This window comes from Embiotoca jacksoni, unplaced genomic scaffold (genome assembly GCF_022577435.1).
Source record: "Embiotoca jacksoni isolate LCO1_2020_lvr unplaced genomic scaffold, fEmbJac1.0.p SCAF_5, whole genome shotgun sequence".
Lineage (NCBI taxonomy): Eukaryota > Metazoa > Chordata > Actinopteri > Embiotocidae > Embiotoca > Embiotoca jacksoni.
Genome location: NW_027185403.1, coordinates 11,932,498 through 11,946,447, shown reverse-complemented (window position 1 = coordinate 11,946,447; position 13,950 = coordinate 11,932,498). Strand labels below are relative to the sequence as shown.

Here is a 13,950-nt window from a genome sequence, read left to right as displayed (position 1 = left end):
TAATATAAACCAAACGTTTATTTCTACCAATTTGCCCAAGACACTAGAGGAATGAGTTTCCAGTGAGAGAGGGAGAACCCCTCTTACATTAACAGGCTTGCGTTCAGTTGAATAACACTAGTAAAGCCACTTAAAATTGCAGACATGATGGGGGAAGAATCTCCTTAAAAGCCAAAAGAAAAAAAAATAATAACAAAACAAAAAAAAAAAGATGCTGGTTGTCTTCGTCTACAAGGCCATCTGCAAACATTCACTTTACACGCTTACATAGAACCCTTTGATTAGTTTTAAATCCCTTATTTTACCTCACCCCACATCTGAAGCCATGCAACTTGCATCCAACACTCAGCATGGGAGAAAATAACTAAAGATCTAGAAACACCAAAAGAAAGAAAAAAAAAAAAATTGTTTTATTTGTGAGCTTTAAAAGCTCTTGCTCCTGCTCATCTGTAAATCCAGTAGACATGTAAAAATACAACCATACAATACATTAGATTCAAAAAGGTACCAAAAAGTACAGTAAAAATAACACTTCCATCACTGGAAATGTAAATGGACACAAAACAATATAAAATAAAAAGTGGAAAAGTGACATTTGCTTCCCCAGTTCCTCACTTGATCTGTACAAATGGAGCATGAGTCCAAATTTCTGCCAACTCCAAAGGAAAAGCCAGAGCCCATGTTCGCTGTGGTCAGACCATGGATCTCTTTTTCTTATTTACTTTAGACCTTGAGAGAAAAACACGGTGCTTAACGTTACTGAGAATAAACCAAATGTGGCATGCAGTTACACAAAGACAGACAGGTGCATGAATGAGTTTGACAGGTCAGTGAATGGACAGACACACTTTGGGGGTCGGGGGGGGGGAGGGGGGGGGGGACACGACCGCTAGCTAGAACACCTAGCACCCGGGTGAAAGGTGAAACGGTCCTTATTCCTGTTCTCAACCACCACCAACTCAATCCTTATTGATCAAGTAGTCTTTGTAGAGATGCATCTTAAGATGGCTGACAGGTGGAATGAATCCATCTTTAATGATCACAGACCCCCACAACACGGCCTACCCTAACCCCACCACAATGCTTGAATGGATTTAGAGTAGATGGAGATCTTTGGGGTCAAAAGGCACTAATGGTTACAGCTATGTTCTCATACTACCACGGATGATGCAAAAATGCATACCTGCACTATGTGTGATCAGTATGGCTTGTAGCTACTCTGGTGGCCTCCACGTCTTGGAGTTTTCCCATAGCTTGTATTGCCCTGGTCTGGAGGACAAGAGAAAAAGGGACTGAGTTCTTCTGTACAACAAGGAGGACCAAGAAAATAAAAGTTTCTCTCATTCGTTTTCTTTCCCTGGGGGCACTTATCGCTTACTGTAATCGTAGCCACCCCCATAGCCGTAATAACCAGCAGAGTAGTCATAGTTGCCATAGCCGCCGTATCCGTAGCCTTGCTGTCCGTAACCATAGTTCTGGTTGTATCCCTGGTTCCAGTAGTTGTTGTAGCCTTGATTCCAGTTCTGGCCCTGGCCTAGAAACAACAGGTGAGGCCTTTGTCACAACTCTCCAACACACAGGACCCAGGCAGCTACGCACATTTAAGTTTATCCTAGGGTGTAGAATAGTTCGGATTCTGCTGGTATACACAAAAAAAAGGGTGCTTACCTCCACGGCCCCTGCCACGTCCTCCATATCCACGAGCACCATACTGTTGCTGCAGGTACACCTCTTTGGGCTGGGCTACTTTGATTTCACACTGCAACACCACACAAGAGCACATTCAATTGTGAAATGAAAACTTTGCAGAGCGCACTTTACCCAATGTCACTTCTGTGCGCTTTGCCATTACCTTGCTTCCACCGACGTTGTGGTACTTCTTCTCCATAACCTTCTTGACAGGAGCTTCTTCTTTATACGTGATAAATACGAACCCCCTCCTCTTCTCCGTCTTTGGGTCTTGTGGGAGCTCAATGGTCTCAATCTACGACGACAGGAAAGCAAACTTCTGAAGCAGTCAACATCATTAACCCACTTAATTCCTTAATACGCTGACAAATCCGCTGAATGTGGTACCTCTCCAAAGGTCCCGAAGTACTCCTGAATGACTTCCTTAGAAGTGTCAGGGTTAAGGCCGCCCACAAAGATTTTCTTCACTGGATCCTTCTTCATGGCCATGGCTTTCTTGGGGTCAATCTGTCTGCCATCTAGCCTGTGCTCCTTCTGTTCAAGAACCTAAAAAAACCAATAACAAAAAATATTATTTTAAACAACCCACCTACTACTCATGTTCCTGAGTAAGGGTACAATATCTTCAGGTATTTCTGCCATAACAACGGTTGTAATATTATAGGACACTTATAATTGTATGCATAGGTTTACCGCGTTCAAATATTCAGTAAAGGCTAACATATTGCAGCGGTTTGTTGTACTTCTGATCTTTTGTAGTCAAACCACTTCCACATGACTGAAGTTGTCCCTTTTTTTTGGAACTAAATCCACCATGGAGCCATGTTTGTTGTTGCTGCGTGTTTGTATGGAACATCTTGTTTATGTGAGCATATATTCTCTGCAGGGGGCTTCTCCACTCACCTTGTCTACACTGGCTGCATCTTTAAAGAGAATGAAGCCGAAGCCTCTAGACCGGCCTGTCTGCTGGTCCATCTTGATGGTGCAGTCCGTCACCTCACCAAATTTAGAGAAATAATCTTTGAGGTCCTTCTTGCTCGTGTCCCAGCTGAGGCCACCGACAAACATTTTCCTGGGCACAGAAAGACGGGCATGTTTAGCAGAGCAGGCCACTCCAGCTTCATATTGTGGCCGGTGCCAGGCAGGGGGGGAAGGGGGGGGTGTAAATATACATTACGTACAGGCTGTTCCAGAAAATCTGTTGACCTGGTGACGTATGGGGGAGGGGGGGGAGGCAGTTGCTATAGCTTCAAGCTATTTTATCAATTTGATTTTTTTTTTAAAAATAATAAAAAAAAAAAATGAAATTCTTCACGATACGAGCACAGCAGGGAACCTCCTATCTATAGTTGTTGGTTTTTTTTTTTTACCCTCCATTATGGTTACATTTAATCCCCTGTTGAAGCGCCCATCCCCCCTCCGCTCTGCACATGGCGCCAACAAAAGGCCGGCTGAACAAAGAAACATGGCAAACCACCAGCGCTCACTTATTCAGACTATTTACTACATTGGGTCATTATTTTTTTTTTTTAAAGAAAAAGGGGAAGAAAAAAAAAAAAAAAAAAAAAAAAAATAAAGACTCACCCTGCATCCTCCTCGCCTTTGCTGGCGTCGATCTGGCCGCCCTCCGTGCCGCCGTTTTGCGAATTGCCGTCCGCGTCGGGCCCTGCACCCTCACCGCATTCGTCCCCGGCGCTGCCGTCGTTCCCCTCCTCCGTGTTACCGGCTCCGTTAAAATCGTCATCGACTTCGTGGCCGTTTTCTGATGTTTCCATGTACTGCTGCTCTGTCTCAGACATTTTGTACTGTTGTACCTAAGCCGACACAGAAAGATAAATCATACTGGGGGTGGGGGGGTGGAGGAGGGGAAATTACGCCGGTTACATAATGTGTCACGCCGTTTTATGCCTCGCCATTTACGTGGTGCCAATACGTGCATTTCCCACCATTTTGCCGCTCCATACATTCACAGAGAAGCCCCGTGTTGCCGACAGCCGGAAAATGGCAACAAAGTAGCGCCTTACTCAACACAACACAGTAACATCCAAAGCACTTTTCAGCTGCAGGCGAAGATTAGAAAAGTTGTAACCATCTGTACCACACTGATAAAAAAAAAAAAAAACCAAGCCCGGACAACTCGAATTCGCAGTTACGTAATTCACAGGCCGTGCTGGCCGCAACACAAGGCCTATCGTTTTTAATGACCACAAATATTTAACCTTCAACCGCAGGGAAAAAAAAACTATGAAAAGAACACAAGAAGCAAACTACTTACGTGACAACCTAATGACAGGAAAAACAGGCTAATGTAGTACAAAAATCGGCTTACTGGTCACACAACCGGAGAGCTCTCTCTCTTCAAGATGGATTCTCCCACACGACGACAACTCGTGGTTGGTTTTCTAGAACCGGGAGAAAAAAACGACATTTCTGCGGAGGAGCCGCCTGATTGGATAATTACCTCCGCCACTCACGGCGGCGACCAATCGCATGCGCTGCTCTTTCTTTTTCGCAGAAGACGTTCACGCCCCTCATAAAGACAGGAAGGAACTCGGAGTACTCTTTTTGCTGAAAATGATGCGTTGTTCGCTGCTGGGCTATTTCAGCTCGACTCAGCTCTAATAAATAGCTGCACAGTTGTGTTAGCTTCAAACTGCCGATCCTAAAATTGGGCCGACTCCCCAATTCACTCTGAATGTAACAAAGATGTGGTCAAACGCAGGGTTCGTGTGAAAATGATCGGACAAGTGTGTGCACCTTGTAAATGTTGACGTAGCTGTGTGTTAACATTATCAATGAATAAACGTGTAAAATGCTGTCATTACGCCTTTACATGGACACGGACATTTCATTCAGTGACTGCTGTGAACGTTTATGAAGAGAGATGGCATGGATAAAACCTCGGAGACTATAAAACAATAAAGCTTAAACAGTATCAGGAAAAATTGGTTTGGAATTACTGCATGTGCTGTTTTATTTGGGACTTTGTGGTAATTAATGAGGTCACTGTTTCTGTGCTGTACTGCAATTAATGATTTTTCTGAATGCTGTAGTGATTAGGGAATGGACTGTTCAACTGTCATGTGTTGGTAAAAGGAAACACACTTGATTTATTATCCTTAGATCCATTTCCATACTGACTTTCCCGATGCAGCAGACCACAGGGAGTGAAATCTAAAACCTGCAGCTGCTCAGTTCATCATGGCCATCTTTCTACACATGGAATAAACAGAGCTGCAGGCATAGTTACGTTTCTTTGATTTTTCTTTTAGCTGAAAAAAACTAAACCAAAGCACCAGAATGTTGCAACTTTCCGTGGTGTTATCTTTACACAGAATATGTTAGCTGAAGTGTAGACTGTGTGTATGAAACACTTCAATGTTCATTTGATCAATTGAAATAATGTACTTTGTACATTCAGTTAGAGATTTGTTGAACATCCACATGCACCTGGCAGAAGTGTTGGAAACTAATCAAGATCATTTACTTAAGTCCTGTACTTAAATGCAATTTTAAGGTGCACTTTATTTGAGTATTTCCGTTTGAGGTTTCTATACTTCCACTCCAAAGCACTGCAGAGGGGAATATTGTACTTTATACTCCACGACATTTAGGCGGTTTGACAGTTTCAGTTACTTTTAAGATAACGATTTAACAAGGTTTTCTACCTTTTTGTCCTCTTATATCTTACAAAAAGCAGTGTGTAGTCAAGGTCACTGCTTCCCGATTAATAATCGAATGATGTCATATATAATAATATATAAGTCAGATGGGGCAAACCAGAACTTTTACTCTGATAATATAACTACATTCTGCTGCTAATACTTCTGTACTTTTACTTAAGTAGGAATTTTCATACAGGACTGTAACTTCCAATGAATTATTTTTACACTGCTGTATTGATCATTTTATTTATGGATCTGAATACTTTGTGCACCACTGCTTTGTATTGCATTGTTAATGCTCTCATGTCAACCGAGGTCACTCAACTCATCTCCTCAAATGCAGAGTTTTTAACCAGGTTAACCAGGCAATTCCAGATATGTTAGAACAACTGAAAGCAACAATTAAACAAGGTTGATATAACAACACAGATGATTAGTGTTAAAAAACACATTTTATTTCATCATAGCACCGAACATGCATTTGTCAAAAGTAATAATTTGTCCCTCTCTTCCCTTGTTTTCACTGTCATTCCTCTTCTTCCACTATGACTCCATCAGATATTTTAGGCCTGTTTGGATTGTTTTTGATCAACCAGTCAGCAAGCCAAATCTAGTGAAAGCAAAAGTGCAGGAAAGCAATCCACGTGTTAACAATAATGCTCAATAGCAATGAGTAAATGGCTGACGAATAAAGCTGTATCTCTTCAAACATTCAGCATCAGTACTTACACAGGGGTTGAGCGGCTTGTCCTTGCACAGCTCAGTGAGTCCACGTAGCAGAACCGGGTTTACATACCTGCTCAGGTATTCTTCGGTTGCGTCTCTTGAGGGAAACGGTTCAATTATAGCTGCACAGAAGGGGGCAGAATTTAATATTCAAAATTGCATCTCTATACATACAGCAGTATGCGAGAGTGTGCGAATCACTTACAGTTTGGAAACATGAACTTGATCTCCTCCACTGCTGCTTGAAATGATTCACTGCCATGAAGTGCGTTTTTCAGGTCATTACAGCCATATTTTGCTCTGAGGCTGAGAAAAAAAAAAACAAATTCATTCATATTTGTGCCAATGTTATCAGACCTTTACACCATACATAAGATACACCCTGACATACCAAGTCATAGGATGGTCCACACATGTCAAAGGACATGGGGAACTACGTACTGTACATCATACAAGTCATCAAGCATTGTAAGGTAGATACACACTCTACCATGACAAGATTATGAAGACACTTTTCCAGCATAATACAGAGAATAAAAATAACATGTTTGACCCAACATTATTATTCTGTCGAATCTAAAGTCGTCACACCACAATAACATTCAAAGTATTGTGACCCCATAATGTTAGTGTGCTCACATGTACATCAGACATACACACAACTTCTATTTGGGAAGGGAAATTAATAGTGATTGAAAGCCTTTTAAGGGATACTCCAGGGCTATTTTATTTATGCCAGCTTCTGTTTCTGCACTTCTTGAAAAAGCAGGACATTTGGAATTAATTCATAGGATCAATCACAGGCCTGGTTTGTGTAAGCACAGCCCACTTTCCATTATCAGCGTTCCATAACATTCAGAAATGTCAATCATGCAACACAAATGGATACTAACACATATATTAGTTAAACAGGACTGACCTGTTTGGATCGGTTTCTCTGGCCTTGGTGCTGTTGACAGGCCCTATGATGGACTTCCAGTAATCAATAGCGTTGTCGCAGGCCAGTGTCATGGCAATGATGGGGCCGGAGCTCATGAAGGCTGTCAGGCTGGGAAAGAAGACCTTTCCATACTGGTCTGCGTAGAAGTCGCTGCACTGCTCTGGACTTAGTTGCAGCTTCCGCTTCTGGACATGTCAGTGAAATATGTGGAGAAAGCTCAACCAAATGCAGTGAACAGAGTCAGGATTCCTCTTCATTTTTGTCAGACCACGCCAGGGAGTGCAGACATTTTTTTTTTACACATCAAATGGCAACGGATGCAAGAATGACTGTATGAGCAGCACCTGTTAAAAATCCTAGTTTCTGGAGAATAATCCACTAAAAATACAACTCCTTATCTTTTAATATGAAATGCAATCCCATTCACACATACATTTAGTTTTTCTTAGTTGCTGAGGACTTCTGTCTTAATTATTTTGACCTCCCAAAGCAATTTGAAAACTGGTTTACGCAATAAACTTGAGGTTAATGTTTCTCTTTACAGACCTTTTAGGACTGTTTTTGGTCACAGCATGCAGTTAGTGATGGCTCAGCTCTATTATGTGTCCCTGTAAGCCAGCAGGACCTTTCCTGATGGGATGCTGCCATCATTAGTACATCTGCGCTTACCATACTGTAACAAGTTAAAATGTCTGCTGTGTTAAAGGTCTCTACTTAAAGGGTTTGACAGTTTAATAATATATTGTCGAATACTGTACTTAATTGAAAAAAACAATAACGGGAAACAACATTTTACTTTTTTGTCACACAAACTATAACAAGTGGAAGTTATTGTACTGTTTACACTGAATTAAAATCAGTTGTTTTTAATGTTTATATTACGCATACATACATATATTACTAAACATTCATAAATAATGCTGTTGGTACACCTTAAATATGTCATGTAAAAGTGTACCGTTTCCACCCATATTTGACCTCAGTAACATCCCTCATTAGTGTCCAGAATAGTCTGCAAACAGAGGATCTCCATTGTCCTTGGTATCCCTTGTCCACGTGCATGCCAGTTTAGTGTAACAAAATAAAACTAGGAGTGGGAGTGAAATTCAGGGAACATATTTGGACTCAGCTTTCAATAATAGTTTTTTTGTTTTTTTTTGCATGTGACAAAGTCTCAGTCTTTGTCACGTGTTGTAAAACGCCCTCTTGTGGTCAAATTATATAACAACGTTCTTCTTCTGGCTTAAACAAGTCTTTTCTTTTTCTTTTTTTTTTTTTTTTTAACAATTTTAAGTTACACACCATCAGCCAGTACATGGAGATAACTGTAGAAACCTGCCAGTAATATAGACTATGCTGACGTATCGGACAAGCATGTTATAATACAAAGTAATCTCTTTGCAAAAGTAAACCATCACTTAAAACAACGAATTCTTTTAAAGACATTTGAACCAACCTGCAGGATAATGAAGCCCGACGCCAGGATAACATCCTCTATGTCCTCTGCGTTGTGAATGGCATCTGGTTTAATGATGGCCAGTGTCCTTTCTACATAAAGACGATCATGTGAAGTTTGCTCCATCCTGTGCGCTCACGCCAACTTTAAAATAACAAACCTGCAGCTGAAGACTTCCGCAGGATCACGTCGGTCCAGTCAACTAAACACGGTTCGACAGTAATTAAGTCACCGTTTGCAACGCTCGGGTTACATGAAGCATGACGTGCAGCTGATAAAAGTTCACGATGTTGAGGTTCAATTTAGGACCGTTTCATTAAGAGCGACCACTTTGTCAATTTAAACCACCGCTGCACGTTTTGCGTGTCTTGTGTTCCAGTTGCTAGGATACCATTTGCGTCTACGGCGTCCCGAGCAAGACACACCACACACACAACGCCTCAATGCATTCAGTATTTATCTGCCTCCTTAAATTAAATAGGCGCTATTTCCTTTTGAATCACTCCTACTTAATGTTCAAAGAATTAATTCAAAATATGAGGGTGAGTGGTCATATTCAATTCAGGTTACATTTAAAAATCAAGTTATTTTCCTTTTCAAGCAAACTTTAGTTTGATAAATCCTTTTTACTTTAACTACGTTTCAAAATATACCCCCCCCCCCCCCCCCCCAAAAAAAAAATAAAAATAATAATAATAAAAAATTCACACATTCAGGTTGGGTTACAAATTATTGTTCCTGTGAAGAGCATTTGTGCTGACATTTTTTTTTACCAGTAATAAACTTGTATTACATTCAGGATTAAAACGAATGATTATTTTCATTATCAATTAATATGTTTATTCTTTCTCCAAGTAATCGATGCACTGTTTGGTCTTTGAATGTCAGAATTTGAAATCAATAGTGTTTCGCAAAGCTGACGGTAGAGCCACAAATACCTTCTTGAAATTCAACCAACAGCCCACAACAAAAAGACACTCAATTTATTTATCATGGAAGACTCAAGCAACCAGAAAATCTTCAAATTTATGAGGCTGGAATCTGAGAATTGTAGCTTTTGCAAATAAAAATGACATACGAGTGATTATCAAAATGGCAGTTAATTATCTTTCAACTTATCCACTGACTACTTAGAACCAATTACATCACACAAGTGTTCAGACCGACAAGGCACACCTTCTTTTCAAAGAGTCTTTTATTCAAAGTTGCTTCAGCGAGGGGTTCTTATCGAGTTCCAATAGTGACCTGCCACACTCTGATCAGGTTGTCAGTGTAGCCAGCAAACAGGGTCTGTAAGGAAATGAGGAATTAAAGTTAACACCAGTTAAATTTTTCCATTTTACAGCCCTATACTTAGTCTACCAATATTCAAATAAGTGTGTTTTGTAGTGCCCCTCATATTTGCAGGACTGTCATCAGCGGACATCAGAGTTAAAAGTGAATGGGTATAATCACCGGGGATACAACACTAAAACCACCAACTAGTGGCTTCACACATCTGTGCTGACAAGTCCTACACAGCTGAATGTCTTGTACCTGTCCATCAGCAGACCATGCCAGGGAGGTACACTGTGGGGGCTCAGCCTTGCTGTTTGTGCTGATCACTTCCTGTCTCAGCTCATCCACAATGATTTTGCCCTCCAGATCCTACATGAGAAAAAGAGCAGAGGTGTTGCAATTACTGATGGCACAAAGGCAGAAAAGGAGCGTTCAAAAATAATAATTCCAAATTGATTACACAAACATTTCAGACAATGTTGGGAGCTCAGAAACAGCCTCTGTTATCATCAAAGGAGTACAGCTGGCATTCGAAGATACATCACAGCTCTTTTATTTTTACACCAAGTAAGGATCATGAGGTATTCAGGGTGAAGTCTTACCCAGATCTTGATGCTGGGGCCGGTGGCAGCACAGAGCCAGTAACGGTTGGGGCTGAAGCAAAGGGCGTTGATGGTGTCACCACTGTCCAGGGTGTAGAGGTGTTTTCCCTCATTCAGGTCCCACAGCATGGCCTGGCCATCCTGACAGAAAAGACAAAAGATAAGCACTATGTAAACACCTCGGTAAAGGTTATAGAAGTACGAGAGCTACGGACTGTGACGGATGATCGTCACAAATCTTTTGCCCAAACAATGAGCTTTTTAAGTGCAGGTTTCACTCAGAAACAGCCTCTATTTGTCATCAATATTAAACAGACAAGCATGTATGAATTTTCATCACTGCTGAAACCTGCAAGCTGGACTTTTAACTGCTTCTTCCACCGAGCTCAGAAGCAACGAGGAAGATCAATAACACACTGTGGTTGTCCAGATCATTTATAAAGTGTTGTACCTTTCCACCAGATGCACACAGGGAGCCATCGGGAGAGACGGTCACTGTATTCAGGAAGCCAGTGTGGCCGATGTGGTTGGTCTTCAGCTTGCAGTTGGCCAGGTTCCACACCTGGGACAAGAGGACAGAAAGACGACATCACATCTATGTTTCTATAAACACCGTCATAAACAGCGATAAGTGTTGTGCCCTCAACACAACAATTCTCATCAGTGAGGTGGTCAGAATACATCTGGTTTTTTTTAACACATCTTTTGCACAAACAGACCACAAGCGTTCATTCATATTCTTTTTTTTGCTTCATCTAAAATCAAAAATAAGAACTCAAAAGCAAAGACGGAAGGCAGATTTTAATAGGAACAACATACCTTCACCATCTTGTCCCAGCCACAGGAGACAATGATGGGGTTGCTGCTGTTGGGAGAGAAGCGTACGCAAGACACCCACTCAGAATGTCCCTCATCCTGCAAAGTGAAGAGACAAACAAACTCTGTGACTACAATTAAAAATCCTCCTGATCAGACGAGCAAAGCGGGAAAACACTTTGCTCGTCTGATCATTACCAACATTCAATCTGTTTCATCTACGGGATCAACCGACGGCGGTAAACAGCATCATTTGTTCAACATTATTAAGGCACGGAGATGTTGTACTATCTTGTCTTCTAATGTTTCCACTAATGACTCTGAGCAGCACGTTTTGCTTTTGACATCAGTTTGAGAAACCTCAAAAGCAATCGTACGTCACAAGTCTGCATTTAAATCTCAGAGGCAGACCGGCTGCTTCATGAGCGGCGGCAGCACGAGTTGGCGGCTCACCTGGATGGTGTACTTGCAGACTCCGAGAGTGTTCCACAGCTTGATGGTCTTGTCCCGGGAGCCAGACACAATCTGGCGGTTATCAGCGGAGAAGGCCACGCTCAAAACATCCTTGGTGTGTCCAACAAATTGGCGCGTGGTGAGGCCACTATGGGGGAAACAGACAAACATTTCAGATGAACGAGCATGAGCAGGTCTTCTGTCAAAGCAGCCAAGAACTACAGACTTCTTCCAAAAGATGCACACTATTAAAACATTTTTTTTTTCTAAACCAATTTCTTGTATGTTTACGCAGAAAAATATGACTTGTGGTAAAAAAAATTGTGAATGCAATCTGCAACAGAACCGTGATGCCAAAAAAATCTAAAGCGTTCAACTTCCCTCAGCTGAAAAGAAGCTCTTGAGGACCATTTCTGCATCACTGACAAATTTATCCCCAAGTAACACCGTGACCTCGAAGATGACGAGGGGTCTCTTCACATTTTCAGTAAGCTTAATAACTTCCCTAAATGTTGCATTAATTAATACAAAACGTCTTTCGTTCAGTGATTTTTGTACATCGTAGAAACAAAATCAGCTGCAATATGTAGTTGTGACTTTACAATGAAATAAATGTGCATAAAGTCAACTTGTAGCTCAGCTGTAGATGACTTTTACATTTTAGATGTCTCCGTTTCAAATATCAACAAAGCAACTTTAACAATAAGAGTTGAGGCAGGAGAGGAAACAAGTTTGTAGATCTCCATTAAGTTCTTGTTGACAACTTCGCCCCCCCAAAAAACCTGATTATATTCTCCTGTTTTATTAATTTATTTAACCAACTAGTCTCGAGAGTTTAATACGAGCACATTTATCGAATAAATATCATTGTGTCGCAACAATTAAGGAGAAATGGATCATTTACTTAACCATATCGTCCAGGCCCAGTTTAAGCTGCTCTTGACTGTGTGAGCTCCATCAAGTCCACCGGTGTGGTTTGTACCACATTGGACCGACCGGATCGTCTGGAGAAAAGCCTCACCCAGCTCACCCCAGGGTCCCCGTGAACTTGTGGTAAAACTGGTTGAGTGTCTTCGTATCGGCCAAATTGGTGCCGGTTGTTTTCTGTATCTAATCTTAGTCGTACTAGTTATTCCCGTGTGATTATTACCAAAAGAAAAAAGGACATGTTCTTTCCACCAAACAAACCTCCAGCCCTGGTGGAGAGGAACTGCTCCCAGCACTTACGTGGTGAGGTCCCACAGGCGGAGCGTCCCGTCCCAGGCGCCTGAAAGGGCAAACTGTCCATCCGAGGAGATGACCACATCACTCACGAAGTGAGAGTGGCCCTTCAGGGAGCGCTGGGGGATGCCGTAGTTGGTTTCATCACGGGTCAGTTTCCACATGATAATGGACTTGTCTGAAAAACAAACAAACACCAAAGTGTTTCCTTAAACTCAGGGTCCACATTTCAGTCAGGAAAGCTTGCGATCATTTATTCCTGCTGCCTGAGTGTTTTGGGTGGGTACGTCCACTACACAACCCATAACACCCGTGTTGTGTGTGTTTTAAAAAAAATAATTAAAAAAAACACGACACGTGCCACAAACACCGGACGGGTAGCTCAGTCACAGATGACGCTAGTTAGCATTAGCCAGCTTGGCTAACGGGCGCCTCCCACGTAAAGTAGCGCAGAGAGAAGAGAGTTAGTCTGAAAACAACACAAGTTGTGAATTTATCTTTTAATATGTCGCTCGAGCCTTTTTTTTTTTTTTGCAGCGCCGACGCTCCTTTCGTTACGGGAGGGAGAGAGAGAGAGGGGGGGGGGGGGGAGGAAAAGACGAGCAGCTAGCGGACGAATGCTAACTTAGCACGTCGGCGGAACCGGCGGGCGAAGCCTCACCTCGGGACGCCGACAGAATCATGTCGGGGTACTGGGGCGTCGTGGCGATCTGGGTGACCCATCCACTGTGCCCCTTCAGGGTCCCCCTCACGGTCATCTGCTCGGTCATTTTGACGAGGTTCGGCGGTGCCTTTTGCAAGGATGGATTCGGATTTTTCAGAGGTCCGAGCAGACCTAGGTCCTCATCGTATCCAGGCACAGAGGAAAAGGAAGTTCAGACCCGGATGCAAAAACTATGAGGGGTGAGAGGCCCGCGGAGGATTCTGGGATATGTGGACTTCCTACACTTTACGTTTTTTTTTTTTTTTTAGGGCCTCGAGAACCGGTGGTGCGAAATCTCTGTTGTTATTCAAGCGATTTTTATTGTTATTTTTGGAGGTTTTATCATCCTCATAAACTCATGAAAGTCGGTACACGCGTCTCTCCCGGCGAAAACATTCTTA

The 13,950-nt window shown here is 42.1% G+C and overlaps 3 protein-coding genes across 5 annotated transcripts; all 3 read right to left on the bottom strand.

Moving 5' to 3' along the window:
- On the bottom strand, window positions 1-4,107 carry hnrnpaba (heterogeneous nuclear ribonucleoprotein A/Ba). Of its 3 annotated transcripts, none has more exons than XM_069171836.1 (9): window positions 4,019-4,107; window positions 3,274-3,503; window positions 2,593-2,761; window positions 2,077-2,235; window positions 1,853-1,984; window positions 1,669-1,759; window positions 1,379-1,534; window positions 1,184-1,269; window positions 1-729 (listed from the first exon to the last, which is right to left on the bottom strand). In XM_069171836.1, exons 2-8 carry the CDS (start codon window positions 3,486-3,488, stop codon window positions 1,199-1,201), a joined length of 993 nt encoding a protein of 330 aa, XP_069027937.1. In that variant the 5' UTR covers window positions 3,489-3,503; window positions 4,019-4,107; the 3' UTR covers window positions 1-729; window positions 1,184-1,198. The 3 variants fall into 3 exon arrangements, with proteins under 3 accessions (XP_069027937.1, XP_069027936.1, XP_069027938.1); XM_069171835.1 differs by having other exon boundaries at window positions 3,965-4,082; XM_069171837.1 differs by lacking the exon at window positions 1,184-1,269 and having other exon boundaries at window positions 3,965-4,082.
- A 1,712-nt stretch (window positions 4,108-5,819) lies between these two features.
- On the bottom strand, window positions 5,820-9,115 carry nme5 (NME/NM23 family member 5). The gene is made up of 5 exons (XM_069170989.1): window positions 8,477-9,115; window positions 7,000-7,205; window positions 6,286-6,386; window positions 6,084-6,202; window positions 5,820-5,964 (listed from the first exon to the last, which is right to left on the bottom strand). Exons 1-5 carry the CDS (start codon window positions 8,600-8,602, stop codon window positions 5,881-5,883), a joined length of 636 nt encoding a protein of 211 aa, XP_069027090.1. The 5' UTR covers window positions 8,603-9,115; the 3' UTR covers window positions 5,820-5,880.
- Window positions 9,116-9,653: 538 nt separating this feature from the next.
- rack1 (receptor for activated C kinase 1) lies at window positions 9,654-13,724 on the bottom strand. The gene is made up of 8 exons (XM_069170988.1): window positions 13,508-13,724; window positions 12,853-13,024; window positions 11,626-11,773; window positions 11,176-11,271; window positions 10,808-10,918; window positions 10,357-10,497; window positions 10,013-10,123; window positions 9,654-9,766 (listed from the first exon to the last, which is right to left on the bottom strand). The coding sequence occupies exons 1-8, from the start codon at window positions 13,614-13,616 to the stop codon at window positions 9,701-9,703; spliced, it is 954 nt and encodes a 317-aa protein (XP_069027089.1). The 5' UTR covers window positions 13,617-13,724; the 3' UTR covers window positions 9,654-9,700.
- Between the last annotated feature and the right edge of the window lie 226 nt (window positions 13,725-13,950).

Bases quoted from the DNA above. Each gene is read 5' to 3' on its own strand.
- hnrnpaba (XM_069171836.1), bottom strand. From the start codon at position 3,488: ATGTCTGAGACAGAGCAGCAGTACATGGAAACATCAGAAAACGGCCAC. The intron at 2,236-2,592 runs GTGAGTGGAGAA...TGGTTTTTTTAG, and splicing joins ATGCAGCCAGTGTAGACAAG to GTTCTTGAACAGAAGGAGCA. The intron at 1,985-2,076 runs GTACCACATTCA...CTGTCGTCGTAG, and splicing joins ACTTCGGGACCTTTGGAGAG to ATTGAGACCATTGAGCTCCC.
- nme5 (XM_069170989.1), bottom strand. From the start codon at position 8,602: ATGGAGCAAACTTCACATGATCGTCTTTATGTAGAAAGGACACTGGCC. The intron at 7,206-8,476 runs GTTGGTTCAAAT...TGACATGTCCAG, and splicing joins CGGGCTTCATTATCCTGCAG to AAGCGGAAGCTGCAACTAAG. The intron at 5,965-6,083 runs GTAAGTACTGAT...TGCTTTCACTAG, and splicing joins ACAAGCCGCTCAACCCCTGT to ATTTGGCTTGCTGACTGGTT.
- rack1 (XM_069170988.1), bottom strand. From the start codon at position 13,616: ATGACCGAGCAGATGACCGTGAGGGGGACCCTGAAGGGGCACAGTGGA. The intron at 10,919-11,175 runs GTATGTTGTTCC...CTCTTGTCCCAG, and splicing joins GCTGGGACAAGATGGTGAAG to GTGTGGAACCTGGCCAACTG. The intron at 9,767-10,012 runs GTACAAGACATT...ATTTCCTTACAG, and splicing joins CATGGTCTGCTGATGGACAG to ACCCTGTTTGCTGGCTACAC.